We start from the raw sequence: 25,152 nt of genomic DNA on the forward strand, positions 1-25,152 counted from the left end.
GCGTTCAGATAATCCATGTTCAACCTCATTAGTCAGGAAATGCAAACAAAACGAGGAATCATCATTCCTTGCTGCTGATGTTCACCAAGATTGACAGCCCCTGGTGTTGGAGGGCAGTGGGGAAATGGGTTGCTGATGAGTGTTCATCGGCATAACCTTTCCGAAGGGGGATTTCACAAGAGGCAGTATTAAAGATATGTGTCCTGTTGATCCTGTTCCTAAGAGCCTATCCTTGGGAGACAGTCACACAAGTGCTAAAGGAATTTCTACCCGTGTTAATCACAGCATTACTTAGAATTGCAGAAACTGAGAAACAACCTAAATAGCCACCATTTGAGCTTAACTGTGACACCCATTCACTGGCATTCTGTGCAGCCATTGCTGATCTATGTTTGCTAAGGTGGTACGTTATCCACCACCTTGAGGAAAGGCAGTTATAACACAGCCTCTTTGGTAAGGTCCTGATCGCATCAGATGTGGCTGTGGGATTGGAGAGAGAAAGGTACACAGCAGAATGTTAGTGGTTATCTCCAGGTGGAAGGACTTGAGATGTTTTTGTTTTCCTTGCTAGATTTTTCTGTATTGTTTTCATTTCCTAAAAGTCTGTCTAATCTTTATAGCAGGAAGGGAGCTGTTTTTATTTTGCAAAAATGAAACCCATTTCCTGAAAATAAAAGATAATGTGTGCATATTCTAGAAAACTGAGAAAATATAGAAAAGAAGAAGGCAAAATCAGTCACCGATAACTGCCCACCCTAGCCATAAGCACACACAGGTTCATTCCCAAAGGAGATGGAGAGGAATGCCTGGACAGTGAGGTTTCTGACACTGGCCATTATCACCCACAGGTAAGTGTAGGTAGGGTCCTAGAATATGGCTCTTGGCATTACTCCCTATAAATGTGTGAAAAATGCCCTTTTTGGGTTTGTCTCTCAATCGTCAAATGAGAGGAAGGCCTAGGACCTGACCTGTCCATTGAGTCTTATCGTGAACTTGGAAGATAAAATTACAGGTCAACTTGAAATACATTTTATACTCAGACATTCCTTCTCTACCCGAGGACAACCATTTTACTTCATATTGGCATGCACGTTTATGCTGCATTTGACCAAAGGACCTGGGTGGGCACTAGAATTGCCCACCCACATGGGGTTAAGTGTGAGGCTTTAAGGCCAGGGTGCAGTGGAGGTTAACACCCAGATAACACAGAATAGTAACTGAGACTATGGCATCCAATTCCTGCCCTCCTGCTTCCTAAGGTATACCCAAGTCATGGAACCTCCATGTATCAGATTGGCATCCATAAAATGGGTATGCAGTTGTACCCAACTCAGAGTGTTGTTAGGAAGATGGAATAGGTCCATATGTGTTAAAGTACCTGGAAGAGTCCCCAGCTCATAGCAAACACAGTTGAAATGTTAGCTTTTATTACTTTGAGGAGCCATGTGTTGTTGACAAGTCTGGTGTATGTGGAGCCAGTGCCCACCCAGGGTTTGGAGCCCGTCCCTTTGTGACTTTTACTGACTTGGCGCATGCTCACACTCTCCGTGTCTGCATTTGTTGCTGTCTTGCAGCCAGGAGGAGGAGGAGGCCTCATCAAGGTACTATGTCCCCAGTTACGAGGAAGTGATGAACACAAACTACTCGGAAGCCCAGGACCTGGACCAGAACCCAAGGATGAGCATCTCTCTGCCCTCCTACGAGTCCTTGACAGGGCCCGAGCAGACGAGCCCCACGACCACCAGGGCCGCGGCGGAGGCCAGCCCTGGGGGCCCGCCTGACAGGCAGAACTCCAAGTTGGCCAGACGCCTGAAGCCGCTGAAAGTTCGGAGGATTAAATCCGAAAAGCTCCACCTCAAAGACTTCAGGATCAACCTCCCAGACAAAAATGTGCCTCCTCCCTCCATAGAGCCTTTGACTCCCCCGCCCCAGTATGATGAGGTCCCGGAGAAGGTCCCAGACGCCCGGCCACCTGACTGAAGCCCCCCTCAGGCGTGTTCCCTCCTGGCACTCACCCTTCACACCGACAGACCCCCAGTGAAGCCACTGCAGCCAGTTAAGAAGCGGAGGGGCCAGATGCACACTGAGCAGTTGGGGTCAGGGGTGGGGTGGGGGGGTCCCTGCAACTCAGGGGTGGCTGTGACGGCCACGGCACCTCACATAGCAGGCACATCGGGGAGACGCGTCTGGGACCCCGTGACGTTGTGGACAGGGGGAGGCATCTTCCCCAGGTTTCTCTTCAACTCTGAATTGTTGGCCACCATACTCCTTTCCAGTTCAGAAAGGATACCTAGCAACTGGTTTAGATGGTGATTTTTGTTTTGCTTCCACTAGGACTGTTTTGTTTCAAAAAGAAAAACAAACTATGCCTTTACTTTCTTCACTGGAGTCCTGAACTATGGGTAAGAAATATGACTCAGCTTTGTAGGAAGGACACAGGCCGTTTGGTGATTTAAGCAAACCCAGAGGCTGAATGATTACGTGGGGGTGGGGCTCTCCCAGAGCCCCAGATACCGTTGTTTCTTTGAGGGCCCAAGGCCTGATGACACAGAAGGTCACAGTCTTTACTGATACATTGTCCTGGTCTCCTGTGTAAGAGGAAAACTGTACGAGATGACTCTGTTCCTTCTAAAATGCCATGCACCTGAGCATTTTTGTAATAAAATATTTTATATGTAGTACATTTGGGTGCTGAATTACTTGAGCAGTTCTTCCAATACAGACGAAATGTCACTGACAATAATACCCAATATGTACCAAACAGGATCTGCCAGCACTGCGCTAGGTATTTCACTATGTTATCCTGCTTAACTACTATTTGGTAGGTTAGCTCGTGGAAGCTCACAGAAATAGTTATTAGCTCACTTAATTACAGGGCCCCATGTCACACTGCCTGTAAGTGGCAGAGCTGGGATCCGAATGAAGGCTCTCTGGCTGCAGAGCCTGAGTTCTTAAACACTCTACTTACTGTGCAAACCAGTGTTTAAAAACTTTTTCAGACTTTGAATGAGAACCTGTGCTCCCCCCTTTTTCAGGCTTTGAATGAGGAGTCAAGGTTGTCCCCACCAACCCGAAGGCCCAGTAGAAAGCTCTGGTTGTTTAGACAGCAGCTCTCTACCCATCTAAACATCCTTCCAACCTTCCTCTCCTGAGAACTGACCCAGCAGGGAGAGGATGGGCTGTATGATCATGGAGGGTGGGTAAGTGTGACCTCATGGGGAAGGCAAAGTGCTACCTACCTGGAGAGCCCGGGACAGCAGTTCAACTCCTGAGAATTCCCAGCGGGTGGCAGGCTGCTGAGGCTGGGCCAAAGGAGAGGGACGGAGACGTCTGGGAAGACAGACCTGAGTCCAGAAGTGCCTTCCTGGTATTGGTGCGCATGGAGCAGATCTGCTGGGAATCTGCATGGCTAGAAGCTTGGTTGGCAGAGTGAATTCTTAGGCCCTGGATGACGGGAAGAGACCACAGTTAGGAAGTGAATCACCTTCTTATCTCAGGATTGGCAGCAGGGCCTAAATTCCAACCTTTTAATTTTCTCATGCAAACATATCTATTCAAAAGGGAGCCCCAGAATCTGCTTTGTGGCCTGGGACACCCGGAGGCTTGGTTTGGTCCCAGCACACTACTGAGCTGGCCTGTGGCTCTCTGTGTGTCTCTGAGCTGGACTTGTCCTTTAGTTACTCTGTGCTTCCTCCTGATGGGAGGACAAACAGGAGGAGAAAGAAAAAGGGACTAACAAGGTTCTAAACGGGCTGAGAAACCACTTTGTAGAACCACTTCCATATAGAATCTGCATATAGACATCCCTCAGGGTGTCTGCCCAGCCTAGGCCCTCCTCGGGAGAGAAAGAGGTTTGGAGCTTATAATGGGCCAAAGACATGGTGGCCCCCAAAGACATCAGGCCCTGATCCCTGGAACCTGAGAATGTTACCTTATAGGGTAACATTTTTGCAGATGTGATTAAATTGAGGACCTTGAGATGAATTATCCTGGATTATCCAGGTAGACCCTACATGCCACCCACAAATATGAGAGGCAGGGGGAAATTACAGAACAGAAGAGGAGGAAGCAGCATGACAGGGAGGCAGGGGTCAGAGTGAGGAACCTACGAGTCGGACCGCCAGCAGCCACCGGGGCCCGGAGAGGCCAGAACGTGTTCTTCCCAAGAGTATCCTAGGGAGCGTGCCCCCTGTAGAGAACCCTTGATTTTGGCCCAGCTGATGCTGATGCTGGACTTCTGGCCTCCAGAGCCATGAAAGGGTAAGTTCCTGTTGTAGACCACCAAGTTTGTGTAAATGTGCTACAGGAGTGTTAGGAGACGAATGTAGGGCTCAGCCATCAACTTGTTGAGAGACCAGCCCCGTTTCCATCTGAACACATCTGGATTCTTCCTACAGGCAGAGGTACTATGGAAATAGCATTGAGGACCCTATTTGCCTTGTATGTGCAGAAATGATCAAGTAGAAAATTCTTATTACTCAGAGGAAATACGTATATTTAGCATGTAAAATGTAGAACATAGGTTTACCTCTGTCAAAAAGGAAGGCAGAGAGAATGTTAGCTGGGAACGTTAGCTATAGGCTAGGGTCCAGAGCAATGCCTAGAGAGGTTAGGAAGTTATCTGCACTATGATGCAAAAATGGCCAAAGCAGGGGGCCTCCTTCATCTCAAAATTCTTCAAGGCATACTTGTCCCGTTTGCTTATTGGTTTAGACCTATCAGGGCTCTCTTTTGACTCAAAAAAAAGCTGAAAAGGTAAACACCAGAAGAAAGACCCCAGCTCTCTCCTTGTCATCATGCTTTCGTTCTTAAGGTAAATATAAGAGCGCAGAGATATGGGAGAAAATTCAAGCCACTCACCTGTTCTTGGGCCCTGCATGGCCCCAAGGCTGTGAAAGAGAAAACTCCTACCTAGCAGGTCCACCCCCCACAGACGGCGGAATCTGAGCCGCCATGCTGGTGTCATATGACATCCATCCTCTCAGGTCACAGCTGATTGGACCTGAGGTATGTGTCCACCTGACCCAGGCAAACCAATCAGAAGCAAGGCTGGGCTAGGCTCTTCTCTCCCAGGAACGGTCCAGGGACCGATGGAGAGGCCACTGGGTGATGTGGTCTCAGGGATTAGGGGGCCATCTTGGGGCCAGTCATGATGGGCCACAGGTGAGTGAAGCAGGGGAAGCTGCTGTGCAGAGAGAAGGATGCTAACTGCTGGAAGAGGCAGACCTGAACAATGAGACCTTCCAGATGGCTATCTCCTGATGGCATTTTGGTCCTTGGACCTTGTCCCTGGAGAAGCCCAGCTTTCCTTCTGCTCTTGGCTCCCATTAGAGATGCTGCATCTTCCCCATAAATTCCCCCTTTTAGCCAAGGTCCTTGAAAGCAGGCACTGCTTTTGCATCACAGGCACCACTGGCCCATAGTGGGTACTCCACCTGTTCTCGATTTCTATTCTCATTTTTCTCAGACAAGTCACAGTTCTGACTAAGGGGAGCCGCAAGCAGTAAACAGAAGCGAAGGGTTGCTTTGAACCATGACTGTGACTGCAGCATAGCACTGCCTGGTACGTGTGCAATGAAACTGACTGGGTCCACCCACCGGTATGTACTGAGCTCCTGTTGTATGCCAGACACTGTTCTAGTCTCTGGGGACACAGCAGTGGAGCTGAAGCCCTGCTCTGCATAGGAAGGGTTCTTACTTGGGCAGAGCTCCCCAGAGCGGGTCCTGTGACTTGGGTGACATTGGCCATTGTCATTTTTCACTGGCTATTTGAACTGGGTAAATAAACTTGAAAGCCACAGAGAAGCTGCGTGCACAGAGAAAGCTGGTCTGCAAGAAGAGACAAATGAAGCAGGGCATCATGGAGCAAATGGCCTGAGAGATCAGCTGCTTTGCATTTCCTGGTCCAGGTTCTCCTTATTCTGGCAATACCCTCTGCCCTTTGGGTCTATAGGATGCCCGGGCTGCTTTCAACAGAGTCCCTATCTTTGTCTAAACAAGCTGGAGTGGGAGTCTGTTACTTGATGCCAAATGTCCTGAGACAACTTAGTTCTGGATGAACAAGCAGGAGATGGCAAAGCCAAAATCCACAAGTGTGCAGGCAAGACTGAAAATGGGACACCATCGTGTCACTGCAAATGGACAGATCAATTGAACCACGGGCTGTAAAGGGCAGCTCACAAAGCCCTTCTTAGGATTAATAGACTCATTTGTTGTCTTAAAGTCCTTGACAAGGACCATTTAGCTTGGAAGACAGACCATGCTCGTATTCAGGTGCAGAGTTAGGGAAGGACAGCCCTATTCTACTGGCAAGCCCCGAAGGTGAGAGATGGCTTCCTAGCACAGAGGACCGCTTTAATCCTAGTGCTGCCGCTTCGTAGAAGTATGACATTGGGCAAACCATTTGGCCCTGCTGAGCCTTGATCTCTTTACCAGCAAAATGCAGGTTACTAATTTTGAGGTGGGCACCTGAGAAAACCACAGGTAAAGTGCCTGCGCTGTACCTGGTGTGGAGAAAAAGCAAGGGCTGGTGGCAGCTGTGACTAGACCACAGTCTCCTGATGGAGAACCTGAAGACCAGCACTTCGCCAAGCATAAGCCTCACTCTTAGTTCTGGGAAAATTACAAGTGCCCTGTGGGTAGTAGGGCAGCCTGTGAGCAGCCTTCACAGAAAGCCAGCACCACGAAGACGGCAGCAGGCCCACATAATTAAGGCCAGTTGAGGCAGCCCTGGGGTCAGCCTAGAGCGAGGCTCGGTCCCTGAGTTCTGATGATGGGAATGCCCAACACAGACAGTGGACAAATCAGTCCTTTTTGTTTGATTTTCAGTCTAATGCCACGTCATCGGTATTCAGAACTGAGTGGCTCATACTAAGAAGATGAATCTCAGGAAACTGCAGCTATCGGAATTTTAGAGCCCCCCCCCCCTTCCCTGGTGATTCCTCAAGCAGGTTTGCCTGGATTTTATTGGGTGGAAATGAAAAGGGTCCCTTACTAGATCCATCTGGGAATCCCCAAGATAAAATGTATTCACTCAACACATTTTTACTGAGCACCTACTATGTGCAATATACTGGGCAAAAGGTGCTAACAAGCCAAGTCCCTGCTGGCACAGAGGCTACATTCTGGGTGGAGGGGCACAAGGGGTGAACAAATAAATAAATATTATGACAGAACACCAGAAAACTGAAGAAAAATGAGGCAGGGTATAGACCAGGAGGTGTTGGGGAAGCCTATTTGGGTGACCAGGAAAAGTGTGTGGGGATGTCACACTGGAGATAAGTCGGGAGTGAGCCCCATGAATATCTGGGTGCAGAGAATTCTAAAGTCCCTCATATGCTTAGCACATTATGAGTCTCCAAGCAGACGTGGTAGGACATAGCATTTCCCAAACCAATCTGGCCACAGAACCTTTTTTCCCCATAGAGCATCTTCCATGGTCAATTTTCATGGAACACACTACAGAGAATGGAGATGGAGCCGAACCCAGTAATTCTACAGGGGGAGAAATGGGCCCTACAAACAAGAAACTTGTCTAAAGTCCTACAACTCACTGATGAAGTTGCGCTCTAGCTTTCTAGCTGTGTGGTGTCAGATCACAGATCACCAGCGAGGGCAAGCGACTAGGATATCCCCAGCACCTGACTCACAGGGAGGGAACCAGATCTGTGGACCCAAACTGAGCCAGGCACAGGTGCCTGGAGCCTCTAGCGCTTAGACCCACCCCATACCTCTCTGCATCTACTCCCCTGCAGGGAAGCTTCTGCCCCTGAGGAGACACCCACACCCCCTCATGACAGACAAATGCATGTTTTCCAAAGTTCTTGCCGCCTGTGTGGATGGTGGTTTGCAAGACACACCCAGATCATCCAGAAATGCCCTCCACATTGTGCCTACAGTGGAAAGCTGTTCCCAACTCCTTGTAGCAATGCAGCTGGCCTAGGAAATGATGTCCAAGGGTGCCTGAACCTGGGATGGTAATTTGACATTGAGCTATTGCACATCAGTCTCGGGTTCTCCAATAATCCATGGGGAGCAGCATTTGGGAGACCTGCCCCCTTAAGACATTACAGAGCAAGGTGACCAAGAAAGGGAGGGAAAGACACCAAAGTATGAGCACACAGCATGTAGATGCAAACCTATCCAGAAAAGCCACAATAAAGAACATATGTACACACACACCAGAGCCTTTAAAATGGAGCACTTGCAACAAGCTTGCTTGGGACCAACCAAGCTGCTCGCCACTTGTGTCTCATCAACATACCAACACGCCGGATACACGGACCCCGGAACTCTGCACGTTGGAGGAAGACAGCTGAATGACAACACACTGATACAAACCAACCAACTCCCAAATGCAACGTGTGATTGACAAAACGTTCTCGGCTCCCTGTGGGTCTGTTAAACATGCCCATGAACACCAGACTGGACATTATCACCTTAGATTAGAGGTTCTCCACCAGGGTTGATTTTGCTTCCCAGGGGGCATTTGGCAATATTACAGTGGTTGGAGGGGGGCTGCTTCAAGCATCTAGAAGGACAGAGAGGGAACTAAACATTCTACAATGCAGGGGACAGTCCCCACAACAAAGAATTATCCTGCTGCAGATGGCAATAGTCACAAGGTTGACGAATTCTGCCCCAGACAAAGGGAGATACATTCTCTTGGGCAGAGGGGACTCCAGTTATAGAGCCTGGCCACCCAATTCAGCTCCATCAAATGGCAGGAAATAGTCACCCTTGCAGATCAGCCTCAGTGAAGTATTTATCATTCTTCTTTAAAAAACTCACTTCTACAAAGACTGTTGCCCTATACCCCTCTAATCCAGAACTATAAATCTAATTCTCCATGGCAAGATATAAACATCTGTTCCCTCTCCTTTTCTCCATCCCCAGTCCCAACTCTGCATTGAAGTCTGGAATTTATTAACTAGAATTTAAAGGATGTGGGAAAGACAATGGTCAGTAGAACTTGCAGAAGTAAATAGATTTTGAGAAAGTTTAGTTTATTTAAAAGCATACTTAGAACTAATGAAAGGTACATAACAAAATTAAATAACTAGAATACAATTTGGGAAGCAAAAATTATGGCAAGACCTTTTCTGAACTATAGGCCTTTCTTCTCAGAAAAAGTCAAATAATACAGGCTGCTTCTCAGAGATAAGCTGGGCTCAGTACTGTATAATTTGGGATGTGCCAGGAAACTTTAAATCCAAAAGAATATACTTAATGTTTATCTTCAAGATGTCTTATTTCAGTATGCATCCTTGGCGGTTGTATCCAGTCAAGAAAAATCGTTAGCATCTACTTTAACAAAACATAAAGAGAGAAAAGTAATGTAATAATGTGATAACAAGCTTTTTCCTTCACTTTTCGGATAAAATCTGACAAGCTGTGAATATGTGTTTGTAAGAGAAATTGTGTGAATACTTGATATTTCTAAGCAAATGAATTTTAAAAATGCATCTGCCTTATCTAGTTCCTGCTTCTTTCAAAGTTGAACAATAAAATAAAAACCTGAATTAAAAAAATTTTTTGTTAAGTTATCACTGATATACACTCTTATGAAGGTTTCACATGAAAAACATAGTGGTTTCTACATTCATATTATCAAGTCCCCCACACACCCCACTGTCCATCTGCATAGTAAGATGCCACAGAGTCACTACTTGTCTTCTCTGTGCTACACTGTCTTCCCCATGATCGCCCCCACACCATGTGTGCCAATCATAATACCCCTCAATCCCCTTCTCCCTCCCTCCCCACCTGCCCTCCCTCACCCCTCCCCTTTGGTAACCGCTAGTCCCTTCTTGGAGTCTGTGAGTCGGCTGCTGTTTTGGTCCTTCAGTTTTGCTTTGCTGTTATACTCCACAAATGAGGGAAATCATTTGGCACTTGTCTTTCTCCAACTGGCTTATTACACTGAGCATAATACCCTCTAGCTCCATCCATGTTGCTGCAAATGGTAGGATTTCTTTCTTATGGCTGAATAGTATTCCATTGTGTATATGTACCACCTCTGGTTTATCCATTCATCTACTGATGGACACTTAGGTTGCTTCCATATCTTGGCTATTGTAAATAGTGCTGCAGTAAACATAGGGGTGCATATGTCTTTCTGAACCTTAGAAATTATATTCTTTGGGTAAATTCCTAAGAATGGAATTCACAGGTCAAAAGGTATTTCTATTTTTAGTTTTTTGAGGAACCTCCATATTGCTTTCCACAATGGTTGAACTAGCTTACATTCCCACCAGCGGTGTAGGAGGGTTCCCCTTTCTCTGCATCCTCACCAGTATTTGTTGTTCTTCGTCTTTTTGATACTGGCCATCCTAACTGGTGTGAGGTGATATCTCATTGTGGTTTTTATTTGCATTTCCCTGATAATTAGTGATGTGGAGCATCTTTTCATGTGCCTGTTGGCCATCTGAATTTCTTCTTTGGAGAAGTATCTGTTCATATCCTCTGCCCATTTTTTAATCGGATTATTTGCTTTTTGGGTGTTGAGGTGTGTGAGTCCTTTATATATTTTGGATGTTAACCCCTTGTCAGATGTGTCATTGACAAATATATTCTCCCATATTGTGGGATGCCTTTTTGTTCTGTTCATGGTGTCCTTTGCTGTACAGAAAGAAGCTTTTTAGTTTGATGTAATCCATGTGTTCATTTTTGCTTTTGTTTCCCTTCCTCGAGGAGATGCATTCAGGAAAAAGTTGCTCATGTTTATATTCAGGAGATTTTTGCCTATGTTGTCTTCTAAGAATTTTATGGTTTCATGACTTACACTCAGGTCTTTGATCCATTTCAAGTTTACTTTTGTGTATGGAGTTAGACTATAATCCAATTTCATTCTCTTATATGTAGCTGTCCAGTTTTGCCAACACCAGTTGTTGAAGAGGCTGTCATTTCCCCATTGTATATCCATGACTCCTTTATTGTATATTAATTGACCATATATGCTTGGGTTTATATCTGGGCTCCTTCGTCTGTTCCATTGGTCTATGGGTCTGTTCTTGTGCCAGTACCAAATTGTCTTGATTACTGTGGCTTTGTAGTAGAGCTTGAAGTTGAGGAGCATAATCCCCCCACTATATTCTTCCTTCTCAGGATTGCTTTGACTATTTGGCACCTTTTGTGGTTCCATATGAATTTTAGAACAATCTGCTCTAGTTTGTTGAAAAATGCTGTTGGTATTTTGATAGGGATTGCATTGAATCTGTAGCTTGCTTTAGGCAGGATGGCCATTCTGACTATATTAATTCTTCCTATCCATGAGCATGGGATGTGTTTCCATTCATTGGTATCTTCTTTAATTTCTCTCATGAGTATCTTGTAGTTTTCTGAGTATAGGTCTTTCACTTCCTTGGTTAGGTTTATGCCTAGATTTTTTTTTTGATGCAATTGTGAATGGAATTGTTTTCCTGATTTCTCTTTCTGCTCGTTCATCATTAGTGTACAGGAATGCAACAGATTTCTGTGTATTAATTTTGTATCCTGCAACTTTGCTGAATTCAGATATTAGATCTAGTGGTTTTGGAGTGGATTCTGTGGAGTTTTTTTATGTACATTATCATGTCATCAGCAAACAGTGACAGTTTAACTTCTTCCTTCCCAATCTGGATGCCTTTTATTTCTTTGTGTTGTCTGATTGCTGTGGCTAGGACCTCCAGGTACTATGTTGAATAAAAGTGGGGAGAGTGGGCATCCTTCTCTTGTTCCTGATCTTAAAGGAAAAGCTTTCAGCTTCTTGCTGTTAAGTATAATGTTGGCTGTGGGTTTGTCATATATGGCCTTTACTATGTTGAGGTACTTGCCCTCTATACCCATTTTGTTGAGAGAGTTTTTATCATGAATGTATGTTGAATTTTGTTGAATGCTTTTTCAGTATCTGTGGAGATATCCTGTGGGTTTTGTCCTTATTCTTGTTGATGTGGTGGAGGATGTTGGTGGATTTTCTAATATTGTACCATCCTTGCATCCCTGGAATAAATCCTACTTGATTGTGATGGGTGATCTTTTTGATGTATTTTTTAATTTGATTTGCTAATATTTTGTTGAGTATTTTTTGCATCTATGTTCATCAGGGATATTGGTCTGTAATTTTCTTTTCTTGTAGTGTCTTTGCCTGGTTTTGGTATTAGAATGATGCTGACCTCTTAGAATGAGTTTGGAAGTATTCCCTCCTCTTCTACTTTTTGCAGAACTTTAAGGAGGATGGTTATTAGGTCTTCACTAAATGTTTGATAAAATTCAGTGGTGAAGCCATCTGGTCCAGGAATTTTGTTCTTAGGTAATTTTTTGATTACCAATTCAATTTCATTGCTGGTAATTGTTCTGTTCAGATTTTCTGTTTATTCCTTAGTCAGCCTTGGAAGGTTGTATTTTTCTAGAAAGTTGTCCATTTCTTCTAGTTTATCCAGTTAGTTAGCACATAATTTGTAATAGTATTCTCTAATAATTCTTTGTATTTCTGTGGTGTCTGTAGTGATTTTTCCTTTCTCATTTCTGATTCTGTTTATGTTTGTAGACTCTCTTTTTTTCTCAATAAGTCTGACTAGCAGTTTGTCTATTTTGTTAATTTTCTCAAAGAACCAGCTCCTGCTTTTATTGATTTTTTTCTATTGTTTTATTCTTCTCAGTTTTATTTATTTCTGCTCTGATCTTTATTATGTCCCTCCTTCTACTAACTTTGGCCTCATTTGTTCTTCTTTTTCTAGTTTCATTAATTGTGAGTTTAGGCTCCTCATATGGGATTGTTCTTCTTTCCTGAGGTAGGCCTGTAATGCAATATACTTCCCTCTCAGCATGGGCTTCACTGCATCCCACAGATTTTGCAGTGTTGAGTTATTGTTGTCATTTGTCTTCATATATTGCTTGATCTCTGTTTTTATTTTGTCATTGATCCATTGATTATTTAGGAACATGTTGTTAAGCTTCCATGTGTTTATAGGCTTTTTTGTTTTCTTTGCATAATTTATTTCTAGTTTTATACTTTTGTGGTGTGAGAAGCTGTTTGGTACAATTTTAATCCTTCTGAATTTACTGAGGCTCTTTTTCTGGCCTAGTATATGATCTATTCTTAAAAATGTTCCATGTGCACTTGAGAAGAATGTATATCCTGCTGCTTTTGAGTGGAGTGTTCTGTAGATGTCTATTAGGTCCATCTTTTCTAATGTGTTGTCCTTTGGAGTGAGTGGTTTGGTGAATTCTCCTAAAATGAATGCACTGCATTCCAGTTTTCCCTTTAATTCTGTTAGTATTTGTTTCACATATGTAGGTGCTTCTATGTTGGGTGCATAGATATTTATAATGGCTATATCCTCTCATTGAACTGACCCCTTTATCATTATATAGTGTCCTTCTTGTCTCTTGTTACTTTCTTTGTTTTGAAGTCTATGTTGTCTGATACAAATACTGCAACTCCTGCTTTATTCTCCCTATTATTTGCATGAAATATCTTTTTCCATTCCTTCACTTTTAGTCTGTGTATGTCTTTGGGTTTGAAGTGAGTCTCTTGTAGGCAGCATATAGATGGGTCTTGTTTTTTTATCCATTCAGTGACTCTATGTCTTTTGATTGGTGCATTCAGACCATTTACATTTAGGGTGATTATCTATAGATATGTACTTATTGCCATTGCAGGCTTTAGATTTGTGGTTACCAAAAGTTCAAGGGGAACTTCTTTACTATATAACAGTCTAACTTAACTCACTTAGTACACTATTACAAACACAATCTAAAGGGTTTTTTTTCTTTTCCTCCTTTTCTTCCTCCTCCATTCTTTATATATTAGGTATCATATTCTGTACTCTATACCTATCCCTTGACTGACTTTGGGGGTAGTTGATTTGATTTTCCATTTGCTTAGTAATTAATTGGTCTACTTTCTTTACTGTGGTTTTATTTTCTCTGGTGGCAGCTATTTAGCCTTAGGAACTATATAGCCTTCCATCTATAGCAGTCCCTCCAAAATACACTGTAGAGACACTTTGTGGGAGGTAAATTCTTTCAACTTTTGCTTATCTGGAAATTGTTGAATCCCTCCTTCAAATTTAAATGATAATCTTTCCAGGTAGAGTAGTCTTGGTTCAAGGCTCTTCTGTTTCATTGCATTAAATGTATCATGCCACTCCCTTCTTGCCTGTAAGGTTTCTGCTGAGAAGTCTGATGATAGCCTGGTGGGTTTTCCTTTGTATGTGATATTTTTACTCTCTCTGGCTGCTTTTAATACTCTGTCATTATCCTTGATCTTTGCCATTTTAATTATTGTATGTCTTGTTGTTATCTTCCTTGGGTCCCTTGAGTTGGGAGATCTGTGTACCTCCATGGTCTGGGAGGCTATCTCCTTCCCCAAATTGGGGAAGTTTTCAGCAATTAACTCCTCAAAGACACTTTCTATTCCTTCTCTCTTCTTCTTCTTCTGGTATCCCTATAATGTGAATACTGTTCCATTTGGATTGGTCACACAGTTCTCTCAATATTCTTTCATTCCTAGAGATCCTTTTTTCTCTCTGTTCCTCAGCTTCTTTGTTTACCTGTTCTCTAATTTCTATTTCATTTACCTTTCCTTTACTTCATCTAATCTGCTTTTAAATCCCTCCATTGTATGTTTCTTTTTGGATACTGTATTTTTCAATGTAGTTTCAATGTATCTCATTCTTGAATTCCTCCCTGAGGTCTTGAATATTTTTCTGTAGCTCTGTGAGCATGTTTATGATTTTTATTTTGAAATCTCTTTCAGGAAGATTGGTGAGTTCAGTTTCACATGGCCCTCTTTCTGGTGTTTGTGGGATTTGGGTTTGAACCAGATTCCTTTGACAATTCATATTTGCAGATGACATCCTCTAGTGCCCAGAAGCTCTACTCTCCAAAGCTGCTCAGCCCCTGGAGTGATGGTGGGGGTCGCACACGAGCAGCACTGGTGCCTGTTGGGAGGAAAGAGCTCTTTCCTGCTTCCCAGCTGCAGTGCCTGCCTCCACTGCCAGGGCCGGTGGGCCAAGCACACAGGAAGGAGCCTCTATACTATGCACTTGTATCTGCTGTAGGCAGAGCCACTCTCTGGCTGGCCTGGCACAATGGTGGGGGCAGCCAGTTTCTGCACCAGTGCCAGTGGGGAGGAAGGAGTAACAGGCTATGTATCACGGTGGGGGACCTCGTAGCTGCATTGCCAGCCAGGGTCATGGAGCTTCTGAAGCTCCTGAAAGTTCCCAACCTGCTGGGCTGAGAGTGTCGGGACGATCTTTTCAACATGTCCTTTCTCCTGAGCAGCAAGCTCCATGCAATCCTTGCCCCTTAGCAGCCCTCTTGCTGTTGGGAAGTCTCTCAGAGTGCCTGCCTTTCTTCTGTCCCAGAGCGGCTGGTTATGGGTACCTGTTTTCCACAAGCAGCCAGAATCTCAGTCTCTTCAATATTCTGCCTGTCTTGGCATTCCAGCCCCACTAATCTCCAGGGCACCGTGTAATGTAGGTTTGTGCTCCCAGAGCAGATCTCCAGTGCTAGGTGTTCAGGAATTCTAGGCCTCCACCCCCTCCCTGCTCTGTTTCTCTTCCTCCTGCTGGGGTGGGGCAAGGGCTTGGGTCCTGCCAGATCACAGCTTTGGTACTTTACCCTTTTCCATAAGGTCTGCTCTGTTCCCCAGGTGTATGCACTCTGCTGCAGCCTTCTTTCCTGTTGCTCTTTCAGGATTAGTTGTATTTGGTATATTTTCTATTATATGTGGTTTGGGAAGGAGGTTTCTGTCTCACCTCTCACATCTTTAATTGAGCTTTCAATTTTTTTAAATTTCTGACAAATTGGTTGTCTGTTTTAAAAATCAGATCCAAATTGACTCTTTAAATTGGCAAGGTCACACCATTCTAGCAGTTGCCAGTGGTAAATTCACGTTAGCCCCAAATGGGTCCTTTTAAATCAGCACAAATGCCACAGAGAAAATGATACTGGAATATGCATCTTATAGGAGAAAAACTGAGCAGAAGAGTGCAAAATTTAATTATTTTAAAAGGTAAGGCTAAGTTTATTGACCATATCCATTCAATAAATTAAAATGTCAAAGAAATGGGACCATAAAATCTAACTGCAATTTGGGATAAAACTTGGTTTTGATGTTTACTTCCTGAGTTGGGAAAAAAAAAAAGTTAAGGCCTAAAATGTTTCCATTAGCCTGAAAGCAGTAAAAAATTGTCCATCAATCTTCCTTTAAGCCAATAATAGAAAGGTCTCAAGGGGCAAAACAGGAGCCAGAAATAAGATTTATGGGGAAATGGTAGAACACCAAAGGGCTATGTTCTATGGATATGTTCAAAACAGCCCATCCCATCATCCTGCTTGATGTATAGTTGAATTCTCAGATGTACACATTTTTATATATCCTCTCATTGAGTAAAGAGTGAGTTAAAAGAATATGATTTTTGTCTCTCTGAATTGCTTCAAGCTAGGATTTCAAGTTGGCACTACTGACATTTGAGGTTGGATAATGCTGACATGATGGGAGGCTGCCCTGTGCTCTGTAGCCTGTTCAGCGGCATCCCTGGCCTCTTCCAACTAGATGCCGGTTGCCATGCCCAGGTGTGACAACCAAATACATCTCCAGACATTGTCAAATATCCCCTGGGGAGCAAAATATCCCTGATTAAGAACCACAGCTCTAAGTCTACTGGGAAAAATGCAGGGTGAAGAAGTCAAAAAATTATCTTCACCTGGGTGGCAATTTCCATGTTTATAAAATGAAGATGTTGATAACTGCACTGGGTCACGAGACTGAGAGAATCAGCTGAGCAAACTACATGTGAAAATGCTGCAAAAAGTAGAGCTTTGAACAGGGGCACTTCTGGAGCTCATCTTGCCCGACTTACTTGTCCTGGGAAGGAAAACAGATGAAGGGACGTTTGCCTCAAGACCACACCAGCGTGATACAAACGTAGATGGTTATAATTAAATACTGCATGGTTTCCACCTGGAAAAACAAAGGACACCGGAGCCAACCTCAACCGACCCCTGAGATGGCCCAGGGTGAGCATCAGACCAAATAATGACTTCAACGGACTGAAAGACGTCTACATAGTTTTAAAGCAAAGATTCCTAAGGATATTTTTGAAGACTTAATTTCAAGAAAATTGGTCACGGCGGCAGCTGCTGCTTTCTTTGAATATCGACACATGAAAGGAAAAACCATTTATTCTGCCTTTCCTGAACAAACTGTGTTTTTTGTGATAAAGAGTTGAGGAAGGAAAATCCTTCTTTATGGAAATCCAGCTAATAATTACCAAAGGAATAACAATCAGAAAAACCACAACTCCACAACCCCAAAGGAAATGATGGATCTAGGGGATGCTTAAACTAATAGGTAAAAAGTTGATGAGCCCAGTGTCCAGTGACGGATGAATAGATAAGCAGAATGTGGTCTATCCATACAATGGGATATCACTGAGCCTTAAAAGGAAGGAAATTCTGACACATGCTACAACATGGATGGACCCTGAGGACATTATGCCAAGTGAAATCAGCCAGTCACAAAAAGTCAAATACTGCATGACTCCACTTGCATTAGGTACTTAAGAGAGTCAAATTCACAGAAACAGAAAATAGATGGGTGGTCTCAAGGGGAGGGGGAAATGGGGAGTTGTTGTTTAATGGGTATGGAGTGTCAGTTTCACAAGATGCAAAAATTTTGGAGATTGTCACACAACAATATGAGTATACTTAACATTAGTGAACTGCATACACAAAAATGGTTAAAATGGTAAGTTTTCTATTATGTGTATTTTTCCACATTTAAAAATAAAAACTAAAAAGTATTTGAAAAATAATTGCCGATGGGGACTTCGTAATGGCCGGCTGGCTCAATCTACTAGCACTGTTCCTACGGATCAACCTCGGAATTAAAAATGGGATGACCGGACGTTATGTGCTCACAATGTGGTGCAGGAGGGATCTCACAGCACCACCTATGAAACAGTCTTGACAACAAAAAGATTCTAAAATCACTGTGTGTTCAATATTTTTCAGAAGAGGGATTTTTAAACAAGCAAGGAATGAGACTATCAAAAATGGCCAGGCATTTGTCCTCAGTAGTTTGTGGGAGCACAGAGAAAACTATTTAAACCCTGTATTTTTGGCACTTCCATTGATGGGAGGAACAGATGTACTTACAGAATCAAATTATACTGGGGGTAAAACCAAGTGTTTCCAGAAGCCAGAGAGGAAACGGGAGCAGTGCTGTGGGCAGAGAGAATATAGGCTGTATCTAAAGAGAGCTGTCCCACCTCGGCCCTAGCAGATTGTTGATCTATCTGCAAGAACAGAGCCCAGCTATGGCCAGGTGTTCCCATCTTCCAAAAAAAATGTACAAATCCCGATTTTAATTGCATTAAAATGACCTGTACATGTTGGCCACTGCAGTAGACGTCTGAAGTTTTTGTCACCCAATATGGTCTCACCTCTCTTCTGAAATATTATGGTGTTATAATCTCCCCTTTGGGGACCACACCTTTCTCCCAGTCTCAGTCCAGTCTCTCAGAGACTCCATCTTTGGCTGCCGAGATGTGCATGTGACCCAAGCTCAGCCAATCAGAGCATAGCAGTCTCCCAGGCCCGAAAAAATGAGAAGCAGTTAAGTTAGGGCTTTGGGGGGAAAAAAGACTCTCACTCTTCCTCATGGGCTTCAAAGCTGAGAGGATGTAAGGGCTGGAACTATGACAACCTTTTTGTGACCATTATACAAAGAATCTGTCTGATATTGGATCCACATGGTTAAAAACATTGATGAGAGCTAAACAGAAACCAAGGCCTGATGACATCACTTGGGCCTGAACCCGGATGTTCCCTCTAGACCTTTCATTGATAGTAATCAGTGAATTTGCTTTCATGCTGAAGCAAGTTTGAAATGGTTTCTGTGTCACTCCACAAAAAGAGAATAATCCCTTCAGCAACTAATTAAACATCTTCTAACACACTGTGAAAGCTAAACAAACATATCTGAGGACTACCTTGGCCTTCAGTTTGCAATCTCAGCACGGGGCATCCCTCTGCCTCTGTACCACCTAAGTAGCTTTTCTTAATACCTGTCTCCTAGCCTCTATTCCCAGTGCTCCTTCTCTTCCCTGCTCTACCACCTGAAATCCTACCCACCCTTCATGACTCGGGTAAATGCTTCCTTTTTCTTAGAGCCTTTCCGGACCAGCCCCCATCCATACTGCCCTCCCTCCCTGTCCCCAGGTCCCTCAGACCACCTACTGCAGGCGCAGCCCTTCTACCAAGCATCCTGATTACCCAGCACCATCCTGTCTCCCTTGCTTTTTGACAGTGATTCATGCTCAGGCCCAGATTAAAAGGGATGATCTTCCAGGCTTAAATTTCAAAAAACAATCAGTTCTTAGAAGAGGTCAGAAATGGTGAAAGATGAGGATCTGGGTGAGGGATCAGAAAGAAAAGAACGGTTGTTCTGGGAAAAGAGAGGGTCTATGTTGAGTGCAGTGAGGAAGGAAGAAAAGGTGGACATACGTAGACCAAATGAAATGATTCAGAGGGAACCGGAGAAGAAATGTGTAGAGAGGCACAAGGGTGAGCTGCTTGGAAAGAAAGACAAGATGTGTGCAATGAGAATGACCCCCTACCATGCCAAAAAACGCTCGAAACAGAAGCACTGTTCAAATGAGAAAAGAATGCAGGCAGCAGCAAGATGCTGCACAACCTCCAGAAAACGAGAGAAGGTGACAAAGGATGAGGTTATACCCAAACTAGATAAACTGGGAGCCTTTCTGTTGATTGATGCAGGTTGTCTCAAAAGGTGGGGCTCATGTCGGCTTGCCACTGAAGAAGACTCAAGGCCACTGAGCCTTCTGGAATTTTCTGTTCAACAAATAGACTCCGGGGAGGGCCGCAAGAGGTGAGGCAGTTGCCAGATGCCCCCAAAGAGCCACTGCAGGTCAAAGGTGAAAACAAGCCAAGTGACAGCTTAGGAGTCACTCTCGGCAACCCCGGTCTCCCTTCTTCTAAACTCCTTCAAGCTCCACCTTGTAGGTGGTTCCCAGGCCTCCTTTTGGATTATCAACAACTGTTTCTTTATGTGATACAATAACTAAGCCACCACATCCCATCACAGTGACCTTCCTCTGCTGGGGAGAAATCTGGTTAAGGCTCTGGGCCCTCTTTCCAGAAAAATGTACATGGGCTCAGACATATCAAAGTTTCCTCCCCATTTCAGTGGGTTCACACTCTCTCCGAAGCCCATTTCATGAACAATAGTACTTAAACTCATTCATTTAATCAGAAAATAATTTGTGTGTCACTACACACCATGTACTGGTCACCAGGGGCACATCAGGAAGAAGACAAGGATCCTTGCCTCATGAATGAACTTTCCAGTTTATTGCCTGGCCTTCAAACAACCAGAAAGTCTGGAGATGTGCTGGGAATTTGGTGATTCTGACACAGGACCAGATTTAGGACCTACAGTCCTAAGGAATCTCTGGTCAAAAATCCCCTATGGAAGGAGAGAGGGGAGGAGGATGTTTTAAAATGTGTGCTCTGGCTTCACTACTCATACCTGCTGGGAGGTGCAGGTGGTACCAGTGCTTTGGAAAAATGTGTGGCAGAATCTTGTAAGCTGGATACCCTACGACCCACCAATTCTACTCCTGGGTACATAAATGCATGTGCTTACCAAACAACATAAACCATAGCCCCCAATCCTCCCTGGGGTTCACACCTCTGTGTGATCCCCTCCCCTTGAGTGTAGGTAGGACCTGCACCTTACTTCTAACTCACAGAATGCTGCAAAGGTGATGGGATGTCATTTCTGTGATTACATTACATACGATTGCAACTTGCATCTTGCCAGGAGATTCTATTGCCTCTCATCAGCTTTGACGAAGCAATCCACCTCACAGAGAGGTTCACAAGGCCACAAACAGAGGGGGGCCTCTGGCTAACAACCAGCAAGGAGGTGAGGCCCTCAGTCAAAAACCCTCAAGGAACCGGATCAGCCAACAACCACATGAACTTGAAAGTGGATCCTTCCCCAGCTGAGCTTCAGATGAGACCCCAGCCCAGGCTGACCCACCCACTGCAGCCTGTGAGAGACCCTGAGCAGAGGACCCAGCTCAGCAATGTCCAGTCCTGCCCCACAGCAATGGTGAGATGATAAGCATGTGTTGTTTTGAGCCACTAAGCTTGTTATAACTTGTTATGCAGGAATAGATAACTAATGCAGGGGAACATGATACAGAAATGGGAATGAATGAACCATAGCCATCCCAGGCAGCATGGCTGAGTCTCCCAGACATAATGCTGATTGAAAGAAACCAGGCAGAAAATGGAATCTGCCTGATTCCATCTATATAAAGTTCAAAAAGAAGCAGAACTCATCCATGATGTTGGAGGTCAGAGTAGTGGGTGGGTGATAACCAGAAGGGAGAAAACAGCAACTTCGGGAGGGGCTGGTGATGTTCTACTTCTTGATCTGGGTTCTGATTAGTTGGGTGCACACACTATGTGAAAACATGTATATTATTTTCTATAAAAAGCTTACAAAAAATTACAGCATTCTGGAGTCAAACCCTGGACCCACCATCTTATAAGATCTGTAACTGGGAAAATTACTTGATTTTTCTGTTCCCCCTTCTGTAAAATGGGTTAGGCTGAGAATTAAGTAAAACTGTGCATGGCATAGTGGCTGATACCTACCAAGTCTTGATCAATGTTAGCTGGTTTTGTTAAGCACATTCATAAAGATTCATTGTTACTAGCCAAAAAGTAGTGGGGGTTTGTTTGCCCAGATGCCTGGAAGTAGAATTCATGGGGTGGTCCAACAGGTACCACCCACAGAGGCCAGCTGGGCTCTCAGGAATCCCCTCTAGGGGCCATCAAGGGAGGGATCAGCCTGTCTCTGACCTCCATACCCAGAAAGGTTCCAGGGCAACAGGCAAGATGATATAAGACTGTTCAGAAGCCAGGTTTGCTCTGGGTTTTTACTGAGTCTGTGCAAATCAAAGTTTTCCCCAGGGTATTTGTCACGTGGGTTAACATTGGGCTGTCCTCCCATATCATCAGAAAACAAAACTAAACTAAACTAAAATAGAAATTAATCATTGCAAACACTCACAGAGCAAGTGTGTTGTACCAGGGCCAATTTAGTACTTTACACATATTAACCCATTTAATCCTTACAGTCCATGTTGTTATCATCCCCATTTTACAGGTGAGAAAAGTGAGGCAGAGACACAATAAAACAAAAAATCAGGCCCCTCGTGTAGGATCAGCACACTTTGCCATTTTCAAACAGAACGTACAGACCAACTCCCACGGCAAAACCCAAGGAACCGAGGGGAACTGACTTTGAACCCTAACTCGCAGGAGAAATCAGTGCCCCAAACCAGCCATAGAAGAGTCCGTTTGAGAAAAATCTGGGTGTTTCCTCATTTTCTGTGAGGGGCAGGGCATGAGGACAGCTTCAGAAGACCTCAGTTACTAGTTCTTCTCATGGTTTGAATTTATTTTGAGAGAGAGAGAGAGAGAGAGAGAGAGAATGTGTGTGTGTGTGTGTGTGTGTGTGTGTGTGTGTGTGTGTGTGTGTGTGTGTGTGTGTGTGTGTGTGTGTGTGTGTGTGTGTGAAAACCTGCATTTCCTCCGCCCATAGGGGTCAGGTCATTAACGGGCCATGGAGCCTCTACTGGGCCCTCTGCTGTCCCAGCTGTCACCCTACTCAACATCTTGGCTGCTTCCCGCCCACCCCGCCACCCAGCTCTTTCTCGCTCTTCTCCTCGCTTGCTCCTCTTCCACACTTTCTCTGGCTCTCTTTCCCCAGAGGCTGGGCAAGCCTCCCTGCCTCTCCATGTGGGAGGGCTGGGGCCTGGGGCCAGCATTCATTTCTTGTTGGAATGCAAGGGGCAAAAGAGGAAAAACAATAGACGAGTGGAGGGGTGAGGGGTGGCGGACAGTGCATGCGCTCTCCCCAGTCAAGGACAGCCTGGGGAAGGTAGCTCGGGGAGAATGAGATTTCACGGAAACAGCGGGCCCCTAGCTAGGAAGCCTAGTGTCTGTGGGGAGAATTTGGTGGCAGTGTCCAACTGGCCCCTCTTGGTCTCAGCCCCTCCATGCCTCAGGCACCGCCAGGGAGTGAAGCCTTCTTGTTCCTGTGAAGCTGTCACCCAGGCCCCAGCCTCTGTGGTCACACCTCAAACTTTATGCCTAGGATCTTTCTGGCTGTAGAGTCTTTCTGGTTGAACTGATCCAGGCAGAACTTGACAGGCTGAGAGAGCCTGAGGGACAGACTCTAGGAAACGTATTTACGGTTCAACTGCGTAAATCAGGGTTTTTGCCAAGGTTGGAACAAATACACATTCCAGACTTGCTCCATTTAAATCTCTGGGGTCTGTTTCCAGGAATCTGCATTCTAAAAACCTCCCGGCATGTTTGAACATCTCTTTTCCATATTTTCCACCCCAAATAGATTTCTGTGATTTCTCTCTTTTACATCTTTTAACTGACTAGGATAAAGTCTGCCGTATTTCATCTAAATGGTTTGTTTTTTTCTTGAGGCACCTTGCTAGCCATTAGGGGCTGGTCTGAAAAAGGTGACATGAGGGTTGGGGGAGATAGCAGGGATCTGAATGTCTTCTCAACACACTCCATTCGCCCCAGTCCTGTGCCGGCAAGCGGAGGTCCTCTTAAGGGCAGTTACTAATCCAGCTCAGTTCTGGGGGCCACAATCTGACATTTATAAGGGATGTTTGTAGAGATAAAGAAAGAACAAATGAATAGGTAAGTACCAGTTTTGACAGAGAATGACAGGAACAGTCCCCCAGCGCATGGAAGAAACCCTCATTCTTTCGAAATTGTTCCTTCCGCCTCACCCCTCCTCCACCCCCACCCTACCCTCAGAAGTGGCCCCCTAACTTACTCTATTCCCTTGTCTGCAGTAGAAAGGACTAGAGGTTTGGGTGGGGGAGGGGGCGGTAACCTCCACGTTCTCCTGATTCGTCTCCATTACCCTCTTCCCCTCAACCTACCCAGCCTAGAGCAAGGGGTGACAGGAAGGACTCTTGCTCCTTCCTGGCCGTAAAGCCTTGGGCTACTTCTGCGACCTCCGAGCCTCCGTCTCCCCATCTGAGCAATGGGACTGAAGACCCAAGGGCAGGGCCCGGAAGCCTCCAGACGCTGGGCAGGTGCCGTTGCACGGGTGCTCGCGTGCCGTCCGTCGCCCGGTCCGCGCACGCCACGCCCTCGGCGGCCGGGCGGCGTTGCCATGGCGACGCGCGTACACAGGCCGGGCGGGCACGCGGGGTGCGGGCGGCCGGCTGGAGACTCCGCGGGAGCGCGGCCAGGCGGCCTCGCCCCGGAGCGGGCGCTTCCCGAGCCCGCTGGGCTCTCGGAGGACAGAGCGTAGACCTCTTCCTCCCGCCAGGTGAGTGGGACGCGGGAGGAGACGGCGGCGGGCGAAGGCCCGGGGCCGGGCTGCGAGGTCACGGGCTTGGCGGGGAGGCGCCGACGCTGCCCCAGCCCGAGCCCGAACTCCTCTTTGATCCAGGCTCAGGTCCCAGGAGCCCCCAGCAGCAGCCCTTCGTCCCTAAGTGCAGCCCCCGATACCGCCCCTCGGTTGTCCTGTGGGGTACAGCTGGGATTGGGAGGGGCGCCCCCTGGTTCCCTGATTCACAGACCACACACACCCAGTAGTCCGCGAGCCCACTTGCCTGACCTGTCCTCTGATGAACTTGTACAGCTCCGAGGCCACTGAGGACGTGGCCGCCCTCAGAAGCAGTATTACTCCTGCCGCGCAATCCTGACCCGTGGGAACTGGTCAAGGGGATGCACATGTTGAAGCTCTTCTGCCCTTTACAATGGCTGATGCTCCATGACACTAAGAATGAACTTACAGAGTTTAACACATTCACATTACTTTCTACAGTGTTTCCAGGCAGGGGAGTAACTCACAGGACAAGATTGAGGGGAAGAACTATTATCTAACCCAAAAGCTAAGGAGGTAGTATTTAGATTTTCTGAAGTCATCTAAGATAGATACTGAAGGGAAAAATGGAAGATAGTTACTGTCAAAGATTTCTAGCCAGCCAGCTGCACTGACTTGCTTTAAGGTGTCATTGTGAATCTTCATTCATTCGACAAGTGTTTACTGAGCACCTACTATGTGTCAGGCCCTGG

The 25,152-nt window shown here is 45.4% G+C and overlaps 2 protein-coding genes across 6 annotated transcripts in view; both read left to right on the forward strand.

The window, feature by feature from the left end:
* TMEM51 (transmembrane protein 51) overlaps positions 1-2,681 on the forward strand; it is a 50,922-nt gene extending 48,241 nt beyond the window's left edge. For all 5 annotated transcript variants that reach the window (XM_036914297.2, XM_036914299.2, XM_036914296.2 and 2 more), the window contains one exon: positions 1,575-2,681. In XM_036914297.2, coding sequence (XP_036770192.1) covers positions 1,575-1,980 — 406 coding nt within the window. In that variant the 3' untranslated portion in view covers positions 1,981-2,681. The remainder of the gene's footprint in view (positions 1-1,574) is intronic.
* Positions 2,682-24,294: 21,613 nt separating this feature from the next.
* FHAD1 (forkhead associated phosphopeptide binding domain 1) overlaps positions 24,295-25,152 on the forward strand; it is a 115,041-nt gene continuing 114,183 nt past the window's right edge. The window contains exon 1 of the mRNA XM_036914302.2: positions 24,295-24,400. The gene's annotated coding sequence lies outside the window, so the exon portion shown is untranslated. The remainder of the gene's footprint in view (positions 24,401-25,152) is intronic.

The sequence above is a fragment of the Manis pentadactyla genome, chromosome 4, assembly GCF_030020395.1.
Source record: "Manis pentadactyla isolate mManPen7 chromosome 4, mManPen7.hap1, whole genome shotgun sequence".
NCBI classification, from domain to species: Eukaryota; Metazoa; Chordata; class Mammalia; order Pholidota; family Manidae; genus Manis; species Manis pentadactyla.